This window comes from Falco naumanni, chromosome 4 (genome assembly GCF_017639655.2).
Source record: "Falco naumanni isolate bFalNau1 chromosome 4, bFalNau1.pat, whole genome shotgun sequence".
Lineage (NCBI taxonomy): Eukaryota > Metazoa > Chordata > Aves > Falconiformes > Falconidae > Falco > Falco naumanni.
In genome coordinates this window covers 105,893,796-105,906,438 of record NC_054057.1, presented here as the reverse complement: position 1 = coordinate 105,906,438, position 12,643 = coordinate 105,893,796, and the positions used below count along the sequence as shown (strand labels likewise).

The 12,643-nt window shown below is 45.2% G+C and overlaps 1 protein-coding gene and 1 long non-coding RNA gene across 2 annotated transcripts; one reads left to right on the top strand and one right to left on the bottom strand.

The window, feature by feature from the left end:
• Nucleotides 1-223: 223 nt before the first annotated feature.
• LOC121087416 lies at nt 224-3,800 on the bottom strand. The gene is made up of 3 exons (XR_005827600.1): nt 2,719-3,800; nt 1,379-1,579; nt 224-462 (listed from the first exon to the last, which is right to left on the bottom strand). It is a non-coding gene; the product is annotated as an uncharacterized LOC121087416 (long non-coding RNA).
• A 78-nt stretch (nt 3,801-3,878) lies between these two features.
• On the top strand, nt 3,879-11,022 carry ALAS1 (5'-aminolevulinate synthase 1). Its single transcript, XM_040592389.1, has 10 exons — nt 3,879-4,188; nt 4,834-5,037; nt 5,965-6,120; nt 6,202-6,424; nt 6,888-7,072; nt 7,636-7,815; nt 8,019-8,183; nt 9,272-9,540; nt 10,016-10,178; nt 10,732-11,022. Exons 1-10 carry the CDS (start codon nt 3,987-3,989, stop codon nt 10,890-10,892), a joined length of 1,908 nt encoding a protein of 635 aa, XP_040448323.1. The 5' UTR covers nt 3,879-3,986; the 3' UTR covers nt 10,893-11,022.
• The last annotated feature ends 1,621 nt before the right edge of the window (nt 11,023-12,643 follow it).

Genomic DNA, 12,643 nt, shown 5'->3' with positions numbered 1-12,643 from the left:
TAGAGTCTCCTTCTCCTGCCAGTGCATCACATGGGCCTTTCAGGCAGATGGAGCTTCCTCTGCTGAATCTACCTGGTATGCAGTGTCTCAAGTACCAGCTCCAAAGACTGCTCCAACACCGTTACAGCTAGGAACCACCCACCTTCCAACCTAAACTTTGTCACAGCCAGATGAATAAATTTGCTCTTACACCAATACCATCCTCTCAGCTTAAACCATTTTCCTTCTTTATTACATGCTATTCCGTCCTTTACATATTCAGAGCCAGTCATTGCTTCTCCCCTGCCCATAGTACCTGCCATCTCTCTCCAGACAGGCTACATAAGCCTGCTTTCTCTCTTGGGACAGGCTCTCTGTTCTCCCTTGAGTTGCTAAGGTATTGTCCCTTGTCGCAGTCTGAAGTCCTTCTGGAGTGTGGCAAACAGCATTTGCGTGGCACTTCATGCTAGTTTCTCCTGAGCCCTGTAGGATGACGGTAATACATTGCCACAATTAACATCTTTAAATACCATTTAATTAATCCACTAAAGCCCTAAGAAATTTTAATTAATGGCAGCTTTATTAGTATTTACTTCACCTTCAACATATAAGCTCTGGCAATATTTCCAAAGGGAGGAAACTGGCAGAGCAGTTGATAAGACAATCTTTTCCCTTGACTTTTCCCCACTTTGTTGGTCCCAGAGCTCACAGCTGTCTCTGTGCACTGACAAGGACATGTTCCTTCGGCAGCTCTCCAAGATGAGGGTCAAGTTAATGCCATTCCACTGCTATTTAGCTCTGCGCAATTCCTGTCATGTACAAGGTTAAATAAATTCTCCAAAATGAAGCTCTAAAGAAGCGTTATTGCGGTGTTTGATTAATAGCACAGCTTGAAGGGAAGTCTGACAGGCAAGCCAGGAGATCTGCTTCACTTGGAGATCTCCATATCATAGCCAAGGTCACTGTGTTTCAGCTGCCAGCCTTGAACAATATTTGTGTAAAAAGGACATGCTCTTCAGGCTTCAGACTTCACATGCACTTTTGAATACAAAACCACAAGTTTCTGAATTCCAGCAACAGAGCAGACTAATGTACTTCATCCCTCAACCTTGCAACATGGTAAAATGCTGCTGTTAAGATTATCAGGTTAAAGAAGGATTATAAGATTTTTGTGGGATTGAATCTGCTGTGGCAGATGTCCGCGCAGACAAGCTCTGCAGCCTGTTGCAGTACTCTGCCACTGTATTTGTACAACACCTTTCTCTGGTGCCTCTTATGACAAAACATGTATTCCCTCTGTTCCTCTTAAGTACCACTGTCAATTAATAAGGGAAGAATAGGAGGAAAAGGAAAAATACTATCAACGTGCTATCAATCAGGCATATGGGACTTCACTTACGTTAAAACTGAAAATAATCCAAGTAGTACCGCAGTGATCCCTTAGGTTCAGACACATTAACTCTGTCCTCTAAGGAGACTCATCAGGTATCTACATAGTAGAATGTAACGATGTTTCCTCATTTTATAAAGTAACTGTGATACAAAGCTTCAGGGCTGCGAGTCAAATATTGATGGTCAAGGGAATAGGGATAGCAGTAATCTGAAACACAGATCAAGTGTCTTTAAACTTCAAGTCATAATTAACTATTGTATTTTGAAAAATATTTGAGGCATGTAACAAAGTGAAAGCCAGTTGTGAAAAAAAAAAAAAAAAAAAGCAAGCACTTTTCATGAGTAAACTGAACTAATAATTTGTAGCACAGTCTGAGTATTACCACACGACCAAGACTCTTGTTATCACAACTGCTACACAGGCTCAAGTCAAATACCATAGCCTTAATCATTTATTTACAGAAAAAAATAAAACTAGCATATATATAGTTGAATGATGCCCACTTACGAAAGGCTGTTTCTTAACAGTAACTTCTGCATTACATCAGTGGAATAATGAGCTGAACTGTTTAAGATCTAAGCATCAAGACTTCTTAAACAATGCTGTCTTAAATTCCTAGTAAGTGAACTGTGTTTAAAGAAACATCTAGCCCTACTAAAATCCAAATCCCACACCCTGCCTTGTAAAGCCATATCAACTGGAGTTGACAGTGAGTTTGCCATTTGATTGTTTTGAGGTTGCCTTCCTCTCGACCTGCTTATTGAGATCACAAAGTTTACATATGCAGCCAGCATCCTTAAAGTGGGTCAGCGATGAAGAGAGGACGGTAAAGGAAATATCCTGCAGGTCTTTCCCTTACCCTCTGACAGAAGAGTTATCTAAAGATTAATTTGCAACATGTAAATACTGACCAATAATTTCTGAGTGCCTTTTGCATCCAAGCTTGAGCTCAGCAGCCACAGTTCAACATAGGTTTTGTATTTCCCCACTTACTCTGCTACAAGCACCTTCTACTAATGACACAACATGACTACATGCAAATCAGTCAAGTAAGAGCAAGCTTTAAAACAGCTCTCCTCAAAACTGTACCTGTTACAAAAACCATTCTTGCCTCAAAGTGCCCAAGCTGGCTCTCAGCTGGCTGAGGGTGGAAGGCCAAGAGGCAGTACTCTGCCTGAATCCTGTCTTCCGTGAAATCAGTTTCGCAAGCTGAAGAAAAAATGCATTGTCATCTTTCTTCTCCATTCTTTCCACACTTCAGCAGTTAGTATATGCTTACAGGAATTAGTAGTGCTACTGCAGCTCTTATGGCCACATATATAAAAGCTTCTTTTATCATTACCCACCTGTAAATATTCTTTCAGACAAATGAACTTTAACGTCCATTGCAAACTACAGGATGCAGGGCTCTGTTTTACTTGCTGCCATTATTCTCACAAGTCTCTCTTTTCAAAACAGAGGCAGTGGCACCAATGCCTCAAAAATGCAGTGGTGGAAATCTGAGCATCACTGTCCGAGAAACTGTTAAGATTCATACTGGCTGTAGGCAAAGTGAGAGGGGTTCAGGATCAGCACCACCAGTTGAGACTCCGCTGCTGTTTCCTGAGCCCCTGTGCAAGGACTCCACAAGGAGTCAGAAGTGCATGTTTAAGGAAGAAAATGTGTGAGATCTGCCTGAGCAGCAACGGGTTTCCTCACTGCGCTGACTCAGAGCTTGTACTTTCCAATGAACAGGCACACTAGGGGCACCCAGATCTACTGTCCTGGGGGTAAGTAACTCCAGTACTTCTGGGAAGCAAGCATCACACAGCCAGGGGCTGAGGGGAAACCCAGAGCAGAACTACCTGCTCCCAATCCCCACGCGGACCATGCCTCCCTTGTGGCCACCCCCTCACAGACCCCGGTGCCAGCTGCCCCCCTGTCCCCTCACACACCCCCTCGGCAGTTACGGGCCCCCTCTGTCTCCTCACGACACCCCGGCGGCTGCCCAGCCCCCTCTGCACCCTCATGGCACTTCTATCCCCTCATGGCGCCCCCAAGGAGCCACCTGGGCCCCCTCCGGCCCCTCAGTCTCCTCAGGACACCTCCAGCCCCTTATGGCGCCCAGGGCCCCTCCATCTCCTCACGGCTACCCTAGGAGCCGCCCAGGGCCCCTCCAACTCCTCACGGCTCCCCTAGGAGCCGCCTAGCCCCTCTCCGTCCTCTCACGACCCCCCAGGAGCCGCACAAAACCCCTCCGTCTCCTCAGGCCACCTCTAGCCCCTCACGGCGTCCGGGGCCCCTTCATCTCTTTACTGCTCCCCTAGGCGCTGCCCGGCGCCCCTCCACCGCCTCACAGCTCCAAGAGCCGCGCAGAGACCCCTCGCTCCCGCAGGAGCCGCCCAGAACCACCTCCGGTCCCCCCGCCCCGGGAGCCGCCACCGCCTCCAGCCCCCCCACGGTCCGGGCCGCGCCTGCGCCGTGTGGCGGCGGGGCGACGGCAGCGCGCTTGCGCCGTGCCCGGCGGGGTTATATAGGCAGCGGCGGCGGCCGGGGCTGTGACCGGGTGTGCTGCTGGTGCTTCGTGTGTCGCTTCCCGCAGATATCGCGTCGGCTCTCCTCTCAGGCGGCGAGGATGGAGGCGGTGGTGCGGCGCTGCCCGTTCCTGGCCCGCGTCTCGCAGGCCTTTCTGCAGAAGGCCGGGCCCTCGCTGCTGCTCTACGCCCAGCACTGCCCCCGCATGATGGAGGCGGCGCCCCCGGCCGCTACCCGCGCCCTGGCCACGTCCGCCGCCCGCGGGCAGCAGGCGGAGGAGGAGACCCCCACGGCCCGCCGGGGTGAGTACGGCCGGGGGGGCAGCGGAGGCCGCGGAGCCAGGTCCTGCCGGGGGTGGGCTGCGGGGCCCCGGGCTAGGCCGCCGTAACCGCAGCGGGGAGCCGGCCCTGCTACCCAGACATAGTCGTCCTCAAGGAAAAACAAGTAACGCAGACGCTGTATGTCGTAGCAGGAAACTTCTGGAACGGGCAGCCTCAAGATGAGGGTCGCTTAATCCTTTAAATGTCTGGTTACCAGGCACGGGTACCGTGTAAGTGGAAGACTGGCCTGTTAGGCCATCCCACTGCGGGTGGGGGTCCGCCATCCTGGGCCACACAAGCGGCTTTTCACCCCTCAGTAACATTCCCTGGGAGATCCTTACTCTGGCACTCGTGGAAGGAGTCAGGGCTTCCAGCAGAGCAGGGGTTGGTGCCTGGAAATAGCTGAACCCCAAAGGAAATCATCCCCTTGGGAGTGGAGGGGAGGTACTGGGTTTTTTTCCCCTCAGGCGTTACTGGGATTTTGTGCTTGTACAAGTTACTGCTCAGTTAAATAGTTCTGAATGACCTGTGCTAAATTAATTGCAAAGGTAAGGGATAGAAAAGCTTGTCAGTGTATTAAAATGGTCAAGCTGAAGTGCATTCCCTTCTCTGTCTTCACCTCGGAAGCCAAAAATGCCAAAGCGGTGGCCCAACAGAACACAGATGGAACCCAGCCACCTACCGGCCATCCACCTGCTGGTGCTAGCCAGAGCTCTGCTACCAAATGCCCGTTCCTGGCAGCTCAGATGAATCACAAGAACAGTAACGTTTTCTGCAAGGCCAGCCTAGAACTCCAGGAGGATGTGCAGGAGATGCACGTGGACAGGAAAGGTATGTATTTTCTGTGCTGAAGTGTTGGTTTCTTCTGAGAGAACTTCTGGTGCCTGACTTGACTCCAGAGCGTGCAGAGTCTAACAGGTAGGGTTATGGGAAACTGCAATAAAAAGCTGTTGGAGAACGTAGGTGTTAATGGTACACCTGCAATATTGAGCTGTGTTTTCCTTGAGTGACTTTGGTGCAGGAGTACTGTATACTGTATTTTGATATGCTGGCTCTAAATGGGTGAATCAAGTTAATGATCACACCTGAAGTGGATGCTTAGAACTAAAGAGAGCTTTATCAGGGTGCTGGTGTAGACTAAAGTGGCATATCCAGATATGGAAGAAACTGGGTTGAGGTACTAGGCAAGGACCAATGCAAATCCAAGCTGGAAAGCAAGCAAGCATATTTTGGTTTTTTAATAGCACTAAAGGGTATTGATGGCTTGCACTCCTGATGTGGAAGGGCTGTCCTTCAAAGGAAGGAACTTCTTGGCAACATCAGTAAAGCTTTGCCATCTGTCTTGGGAAGCTTATTTTTCTTTCCTGTTTGTTTATTGTGGCATAGTTTTAAAGAAAAATCTGTGCAACAACAAAATACTAGGAACAAAAAGGAAGTGGCTGGCTAGAATTTTGCCTTTAGTTGGGTGTGTAACAACTTTCAGACAAATCCTGTAGCTCTATAGAGTAGTTTTCTGAGTCATGATGAACCAAATGTATTGCAGGGAAATGTTGTATTTGAATTTGCAAGGCTTTCCTTTTGTCCTGTACAATGCAAATATTAAGCAAATGAAATAAGTTGATCCTAAAGGGCACGTGGATTCAGGCACATGCTTCCTAAAGAATAGAGCTACTTAAAATGTTTGCTTTGCTGAACTCAACTTACTTAATTTTGTTTCATACTGATCAAGTTCACTGGAATTTATTACAATGTCTGTAGGTACAGAATTTGCCAAAATACCCACTACTTCCACAGTGAGGAACATTGAGACTGAGGGAGAAGAGCAGAGTGGCTTGCTCAAGAAGTTTAAGGATATTGTGCTGAAGCAAAGACCAGAAAGCGTCTCTCATCTACTTCAGGATAACTTGCCAAAATGTAAGATTATCTGGCAAAATGCCCACAGGCTTGGTCTCTTGTGATTATTTCGTGTGTGCTTAAGTATCTGTCTCATTTCAGCTGTATCCACCTTCCAGTATGATCATTTTTTTGAGAAAAAGATAGATGAAAAGAAGAAGGATCACACCTACCGTGTATTCAAAACGGTGAACAGAAAGGCACAAGTCTTTCCCATGGCAGATGATTATACTGATTCTCTGATCACCAAGAAAGAGGTGTCTGTCTGGTGCAGCAATGATTACCTGGGGATGAGTCGTCACCCTCGCGTGTGTGGAGCAGTTATGTGAGTAGTGCCATGTTCTTAAGGTGCAGTTTCAAGCTACAGCATCCTGCAGAAGCTTTTGTGGGAAGGCTTCTGAAGAATTGATTTCTGTACTGTGCTACATAAGCTGCTTCTGATATTATTCTTGGTATATAATTAAACTTATGTTCTTCTCTTAAGCTGGGGTAGGCAACTTAATATTATTGCCATCACTGCAGTATGGCTGTCAGTCACTGACCTTGCTCTTTGGATTTTCTTTAAAGCCCCCAAATCATAGCATCATGTTACCAGATAAACTGGGTGGTATATTGCAGCTGTACTTGGTTGTGTTGGTTGCTCAAAGACCTTAAACCTAACAGCTGCTTTTTGTAGCCAGTTCCTTTTTAGAACAATGCCAATTATGCACTAAAATGTTTTTGGCCATAATCATTTAGTCATCTGTGTGATGCAGTAACACTAATGCTTCTCTTTGGGCCTTCTGTAGGGATACACTGAAACAACATGGTGCTGGAGCAGGAGGCACAAGAAATATTTCAGGAACAAGTAAATTTCATGTTGATTTGGAAAAAGAACTAGCTGATCTTCATGGAAAAGATGCAGCGCTGTTGTTCTCATCTTGCTTTGTAGCCAATGACTCCACTCTCTTCACTCTAGCTAAAATGCTGCCAGGTGAGACATCAGATTGCACCCCCTATTTACCACAAAAACACAAGCATGCCCTAAAGAATTGGGAGTACACTTTACAAATAGCTACCTGAACTAAGGATTCATCCTACTTGATCAGCAAAGTATGGGGTTTTTTAATGCCATATTCAAATTATGTTCATCTTGTGCAAATTATGTAGCAGCCTACTGAGACTGGGATCTAGGAACTGCAGAAAGAATTGGACAAAAAGCTCAGGGTCTTTTGTTCTTGCATTTAAACTCCAACTGGAATTTAGCGTCCTCCCACTTGTGGGTGTGAACTCTTAACTTCAGAAGTTAGATAAAAGTATTAAGGACTTGGGAAAACCCTTCAGTATTTCCTTAAGCTCAAGTTTATTTTAGTTTAAACACCTAAAATAAGCCTTAAATATTACTCTTGCTTCATGATCTGTAACTTGCTCTTTTGTTCAAGAGCATTACTTTTTAGAATGTGCTACCCTTGCTGCCTGAACACTTCCAATACCTAAAGTAATGCTGGGAATCTGTTACACTTTTAAGTATAGGAAGTAACTGGGCTGTTTCCTCAGGCTGTGAGATCTACTCTGACTCTGGGAACCATGCCTCTATGATCCAGGGGATCCGAAACAGTAGGGTGCCAAAACACATATTTCGCCATAATGATGTCAACCATCTTCGAGAGCTACTGAAGAAGTCTGATCCATCTACCCCTAAAATTGTTGCATTTGAAACTGTTCACTCCATGGATGGTAAGCTGACATCAAACCTTTCTCTCCCCTTCCAGTGCAGTTAGTGCTCAAATAATCCGTATGTTAAGTCTGCAAGTATACAGCGCGGTAAGGGTCTACATGAAATAGTCTTGTGAAGTGCCTGGTGTTTGGGGGAACTTGTGGTATTTATCCAAGCTGAGTACAGGAAATCCTAAACTGCCAGTCACTGCTTTGGTTCCTAGGTGCAGTCTGTCCCCTGGAAGAGCTGTGTGATGTGGCCCATGAGCATGGGGCTATCACTTTTGTGGATGAAGTGCATGCTGTGGGGCTGTATGGAGCTCGAGGTGGCGGTATAGGAGACCGGGATGGAATCATGCACAAAATGGACATCATCTCTGGCACACTTGGTATGCATGGCCTGGCACTGCTACAGAAGCTAAAGCAGCAAAGCTTCTGAGCAGCCAAATTAAGTGGGTTAACTCAAAATAATCTGTTCAAATAAACTTGCCTAAGGGCTCTTGGGGGCTAGGATTTTTCAGAAAGCCCAAAGGATTTAAGTATGTCCCACAGTCTGAAAAGCTTGTTTTAAGCTACTTACACTGCCTTACAAACCAGTTAAGGTAGCATTGTGGGTTTTTTCTTTAAACAAGCTAGCAAAAAGTCCTCCAGTGGCATATTATACAACTCAGGAATAAATTCAGGTGAGAGTGCTAGTAGGGTAGTCCTCTATATTTAGTAGTGCTTAGTTCTTTATGTGAAATGGAGTGTTCCTAATCTAGAAACTTGAGATGGGGACTTATGTAAAGAGATTTGGCAAGAACTGAAGCAACTGCTATTATCTGAATAGAATGCAGCCTTAGTAAGTTTACTGCTGCAAATCAGAAAGTTGTTTAAACAGCTTCTAAAACATAAATAAACTTAATGGGAAACTTCATGGCTTTGAAACTTAGTCTTGGGTTACAGCCTAATAGAAACAGAAACATTCACCAGGCACCCTACCTTTGCCAGTGGCTCTGTTTTCATACCTGAACATTTGGAAAGGGGAGGCAGATCATTCTACTGCACAGTCACAGTAACAACCTTCTGTGCTCTCTAGGAGCATAGGCTATTTCTAGCATCTCTGGAACAGATTATTTTAAATCTGCTGAGAGACTTAATGTTGATCACTTGGGGTCACTGTTGAAGTCTATGCTTGATGATTGGGCTTGTAAGGTCTTCCCCAAAATCAAAACTTAAGTATTTGAGAGAGTCTTGAACTGTCCTTGCTGTGTAATAGCTAGATCCATGTTAGCAGGATTGGCTTAAAAAAAAGCTGTAACATGTGCTGAGTAAATACAAGATTAGCAGAGAGTGCTAGAATTGTTGCCTGTCAATGACTACATTAAGTACATAGTCAAAATAGCCTTTTACTTGAAAAAAGTTATAATACTTCAAGCCATTCTAATGGGTGGAAGGAATAACCTTGGCTGCTTTTTTTTTTTTCCCCCTGCCTCAGGCAAAGCATTTGGCTGTGTAGGAGGTTACATATCCAGTACAAGTTCTCTGATAGACACTGTTCGTTCATATGCTGCTGGCTTTATTTTCACAACATCCCTGCCACCCATGCTCTTAGCTGGTGCCCTGGAATCTGTCCGAACTCTGAAGAGTGCAGAGGGGCAAGTTCTGAGGCGCCAGCACCAACGCAATGTGAAGCTTATGAGACAGATGCTGATGGATGCGGGGCTTCCTGTGGTGCACTGCCCCAGTCACATCATTCCAATACGGGTGAGTACTTGGGATATTGTTGACACAGGACTGTGGTGCCTGTTTTCCTGTCCATGATCATGTTACACTTTCAGGTATTGGTTACTACCTTCACAAAGTTCAAACCTGTCCTTGTATTCAGCAGTGATGTGCCAAGAGTCTGGCTTAAGTTGATCTTTGCCTCCTATAAATGTTGTAAAGCAGAGTGATAAAGTGGATGAAACCCACAACCTAAGAGTATACAGAAAGTAGGGAAATAACAAGGTAGGAAAGAGAAGATTTTGTATATAAACAGCTACCTGCCTAGGCTGCAATGGTGTGCTTATGCCAAGAGGACTTCACAGCACAAGCTTCTAGGCCTTCTGAGGTATATGCTATTCATAGTGGCACGGGGAGACTAGTTCTGTTGGATTCTTGTGGCTAGCCCAGTTGGGCTGGCAGGTCTGCCACATTGCATGTTTTGGTTGATGTTGTAACTTACAGGTTTTAACTTTAGGTTGCAGATGCAGCTAAAAATACAGAGATCTGTGACAAGCTGATGAGCCAGCACAGCATCTATGTCCAAGCAATCAACTACCCAACAGTTCCCCGTGGAGAGGAGCTGCTACGTATTGCCCCTACACCTCACCACACCCCTCAAATGATGAGTTATTTTCTTGGTGAGTGGATTCTTGTATCAGTGCAATGAAGATACTGGGCTATCTATGTAGTCTTTGTACTAAAGATGAGATTAGGAAGCACTTAAGTTTTAGATGTTGCTAGCTGGACATTGTCTTTCCACTGCTGCAACATATAAGAGTGTACTTAAGCACTTAACCTGCTTTGAGCATGACTTAAAGGCCAGTGCACCACAACCTAGAATGGAGGGTGCAAGGCCAGTGCCACCCTACGCTGTCAGTTCCATCATAGCTGGCTCTGCTCATGCATTGTCCAAACTAATCTTCATTTGTTAGGTGGGGTCCAAAGAAATCTGCTCTCAGCTGAGCTGTTAGTCTTAAACATGGATCTGCCCAGTCAGTCCTGTCCTGTGGTATGGGGATAGCTGAGACTCACTTGCAGTCCAGATAGCTTACCTTTTGAGTGAGTTAAGTCACAGTGAATTCACTTACTGTCCTAGCAAATAAGGAGGGATAGTATGCTAACGCTTTCCTTTTTGCTGCTTCCCTAAATCAGTCCACTGTCTTAAGCCTTGATCTTTTCTGTTCTTAACAGAAAAACTGCTGGCTACATGGAAAGATGTCGGTCTAGACTTGAAACCACATTCATCAGCTGAATGTAACTTCTGTAGAAGACCCCTACATTTTGAAGTGATGAGTGAACGGGAAAGATCCTACTTCAGTGGCATGAGCAAACTAATATCTGTCAGTGCATGAAAGTAGTGGTGTTAGTTGTATTCCTGTCTAGTTCTAGTACCCAGTTGGTAGCATTTTTAAATTGCTTAATGAGTATTTTAATCATAGTTAAAGCACTAAGCTCTGAAAATAAATTTCTAGAGCCATCATGCCCACTTGTGTGTGTTTGCTTTTTTTTTGCTTACTGTCTGGAAGTGGAACTGAAGTGTCAGTGGTTGGAAGGGCAGTGGAAGGAATAAAAGCAATGGGCTACAGCTTAATATCCTTCAGCTGAGCTACTGCCTTCAGTGACTGTGTGCCAGAAGAGCTTCAGTGGTGTTTTCTGGTGTACTACAAAGTAGTAGACATTTCTTTTGAGAAGATGGGTATTTATAGCTCCTCAAGCTTCTACCTGAAAGCTTTTGAAAACATGCAGGTATAATACCATATGCACACTAACCACTGTACAGCATTTCTTAAGATTATATGCTATGTAATAAACTTGCACCCATTTTTGAGAGGGCAAGCATTTTAGGATGGATTCTGCTACCCTTCCTTTGTAGCTTTGTGCACAAGCTCTCCGCTTTCTGGTGTTCAGCATGGTGCTCGCTGTTAAGACAAAAAAAGTGCTAATGGGATTTAAAAATAAGTGGTATTTTGTGACTGCTAGAAAACAAAGATGGCAGGGTGGTGTAGTGACTGGGAAAAGAAGGCCTGTTTACTACAAAAGGTGGATGCAAGCCACCTCAAGGTGTCTGTGACTCTTTTAGTCTGCATGGTCTGCTCTCCAGTGCATGCAGAACTAGACTTCAGTGTCAAGATTGATTATCAATAAGCAATCTAATAATTCAGGTCTCTGACAGAAGTCATTGTAAGAGAATGTCAGTACTGCTCTTTGCAGCCACTTTTGAAAGCTTGGGCCTGTTGCCTAATTGCCATGCTATTTAATGCTTTCATGAATAGCAAGGGCATGGTTTAAACAGGTGGAAGTGATTTTGTGGGTGTTATGTGTGGGCTCAGAGGTCAGTATTGGCATGAAGTCTAGAGCAAAGCACTGAAGTGCTTCCTTCATGTACAGGCTTGTCCAATAACTGCTGCAGTTTAGCTTCTGCAAGTTACTGAACAGCTACTCAATCAAACACTCTTGTTTTCTAGTTGTAACAGGCCAACCCCTGGGCACTGCCTTTTGCTGTCACACTTACAGGCATACTGTGAAGCCCTGGTTAAGGGTTCATTACAGTATCCCAAATAGCTACATGTTGGGGATGTAGAAGCCCAAGTTAAAGCAACATCCACCAGTTCCATTGACTGGAAGTCACCAGTCACTTAAGCATGTATTGAAGCACGCTGCTATTCTCAGAAGAATTTGTATAAAAATATTTTGACTTCCCAAGCAGTCAAGCTACTTTTAAAAAGGCCTTTGCCAGCCAGTCAGGTGATTGCTGCCTCTGTCACGTGCAGGTGTTCTGTAGGAGGGAGGAAACCACTCACCATCATGCTATAGGATTAACGTGGTCGTTTAGCTCTGTTGCTAAACAAGACAGTTGATGAAGTGGGATGCTCAAACCCACCACCAGGTTATCATGTGCAAGCAGTTGCATTGCTGTTCAAGCTTTGACATGCTGTAACGTTAACCTGATCTTACTGAGGCAAGTTCAGTGCTGCTGAAGATAAAATACAACAGTGCACCCTGACTTCCTTGCCGCAAGCAGTTTGTGGCCTAAGACTGAATGAATATGCATCTGCATTACAGAGCTTTTCTCGTTATATATTGGGTTGTATTACCACATTAA

What these genes read in the sequence shown, in the direction of transcription:
- ALAS1 (XM_040592389.1), top strand. Translation starts at nt 3,987, where the DNA reads ATGGAGGCGGTGGTGCGGCGCTGCCCGTTCCTGGCCCGCGTCTCGCAG. An exon ending in CATCATCTCTGGCACACTTG is followed by an intron (nt 8,184 to 9,271) that starts GTATGCATGGCC and finishes CCCCTGCCTCAG; the next exon opens with GCAAAGCATTTGGCTGTGTA. An exon ending in GTCACATCATTCCAATACGG is followed by an intron (nt 9,541 to 10,015) that starts GTGAGTACTTGG and finishes TTTTAACTTTAG; the next exon opens with GTTGCAGATGCAGCTAAAAA.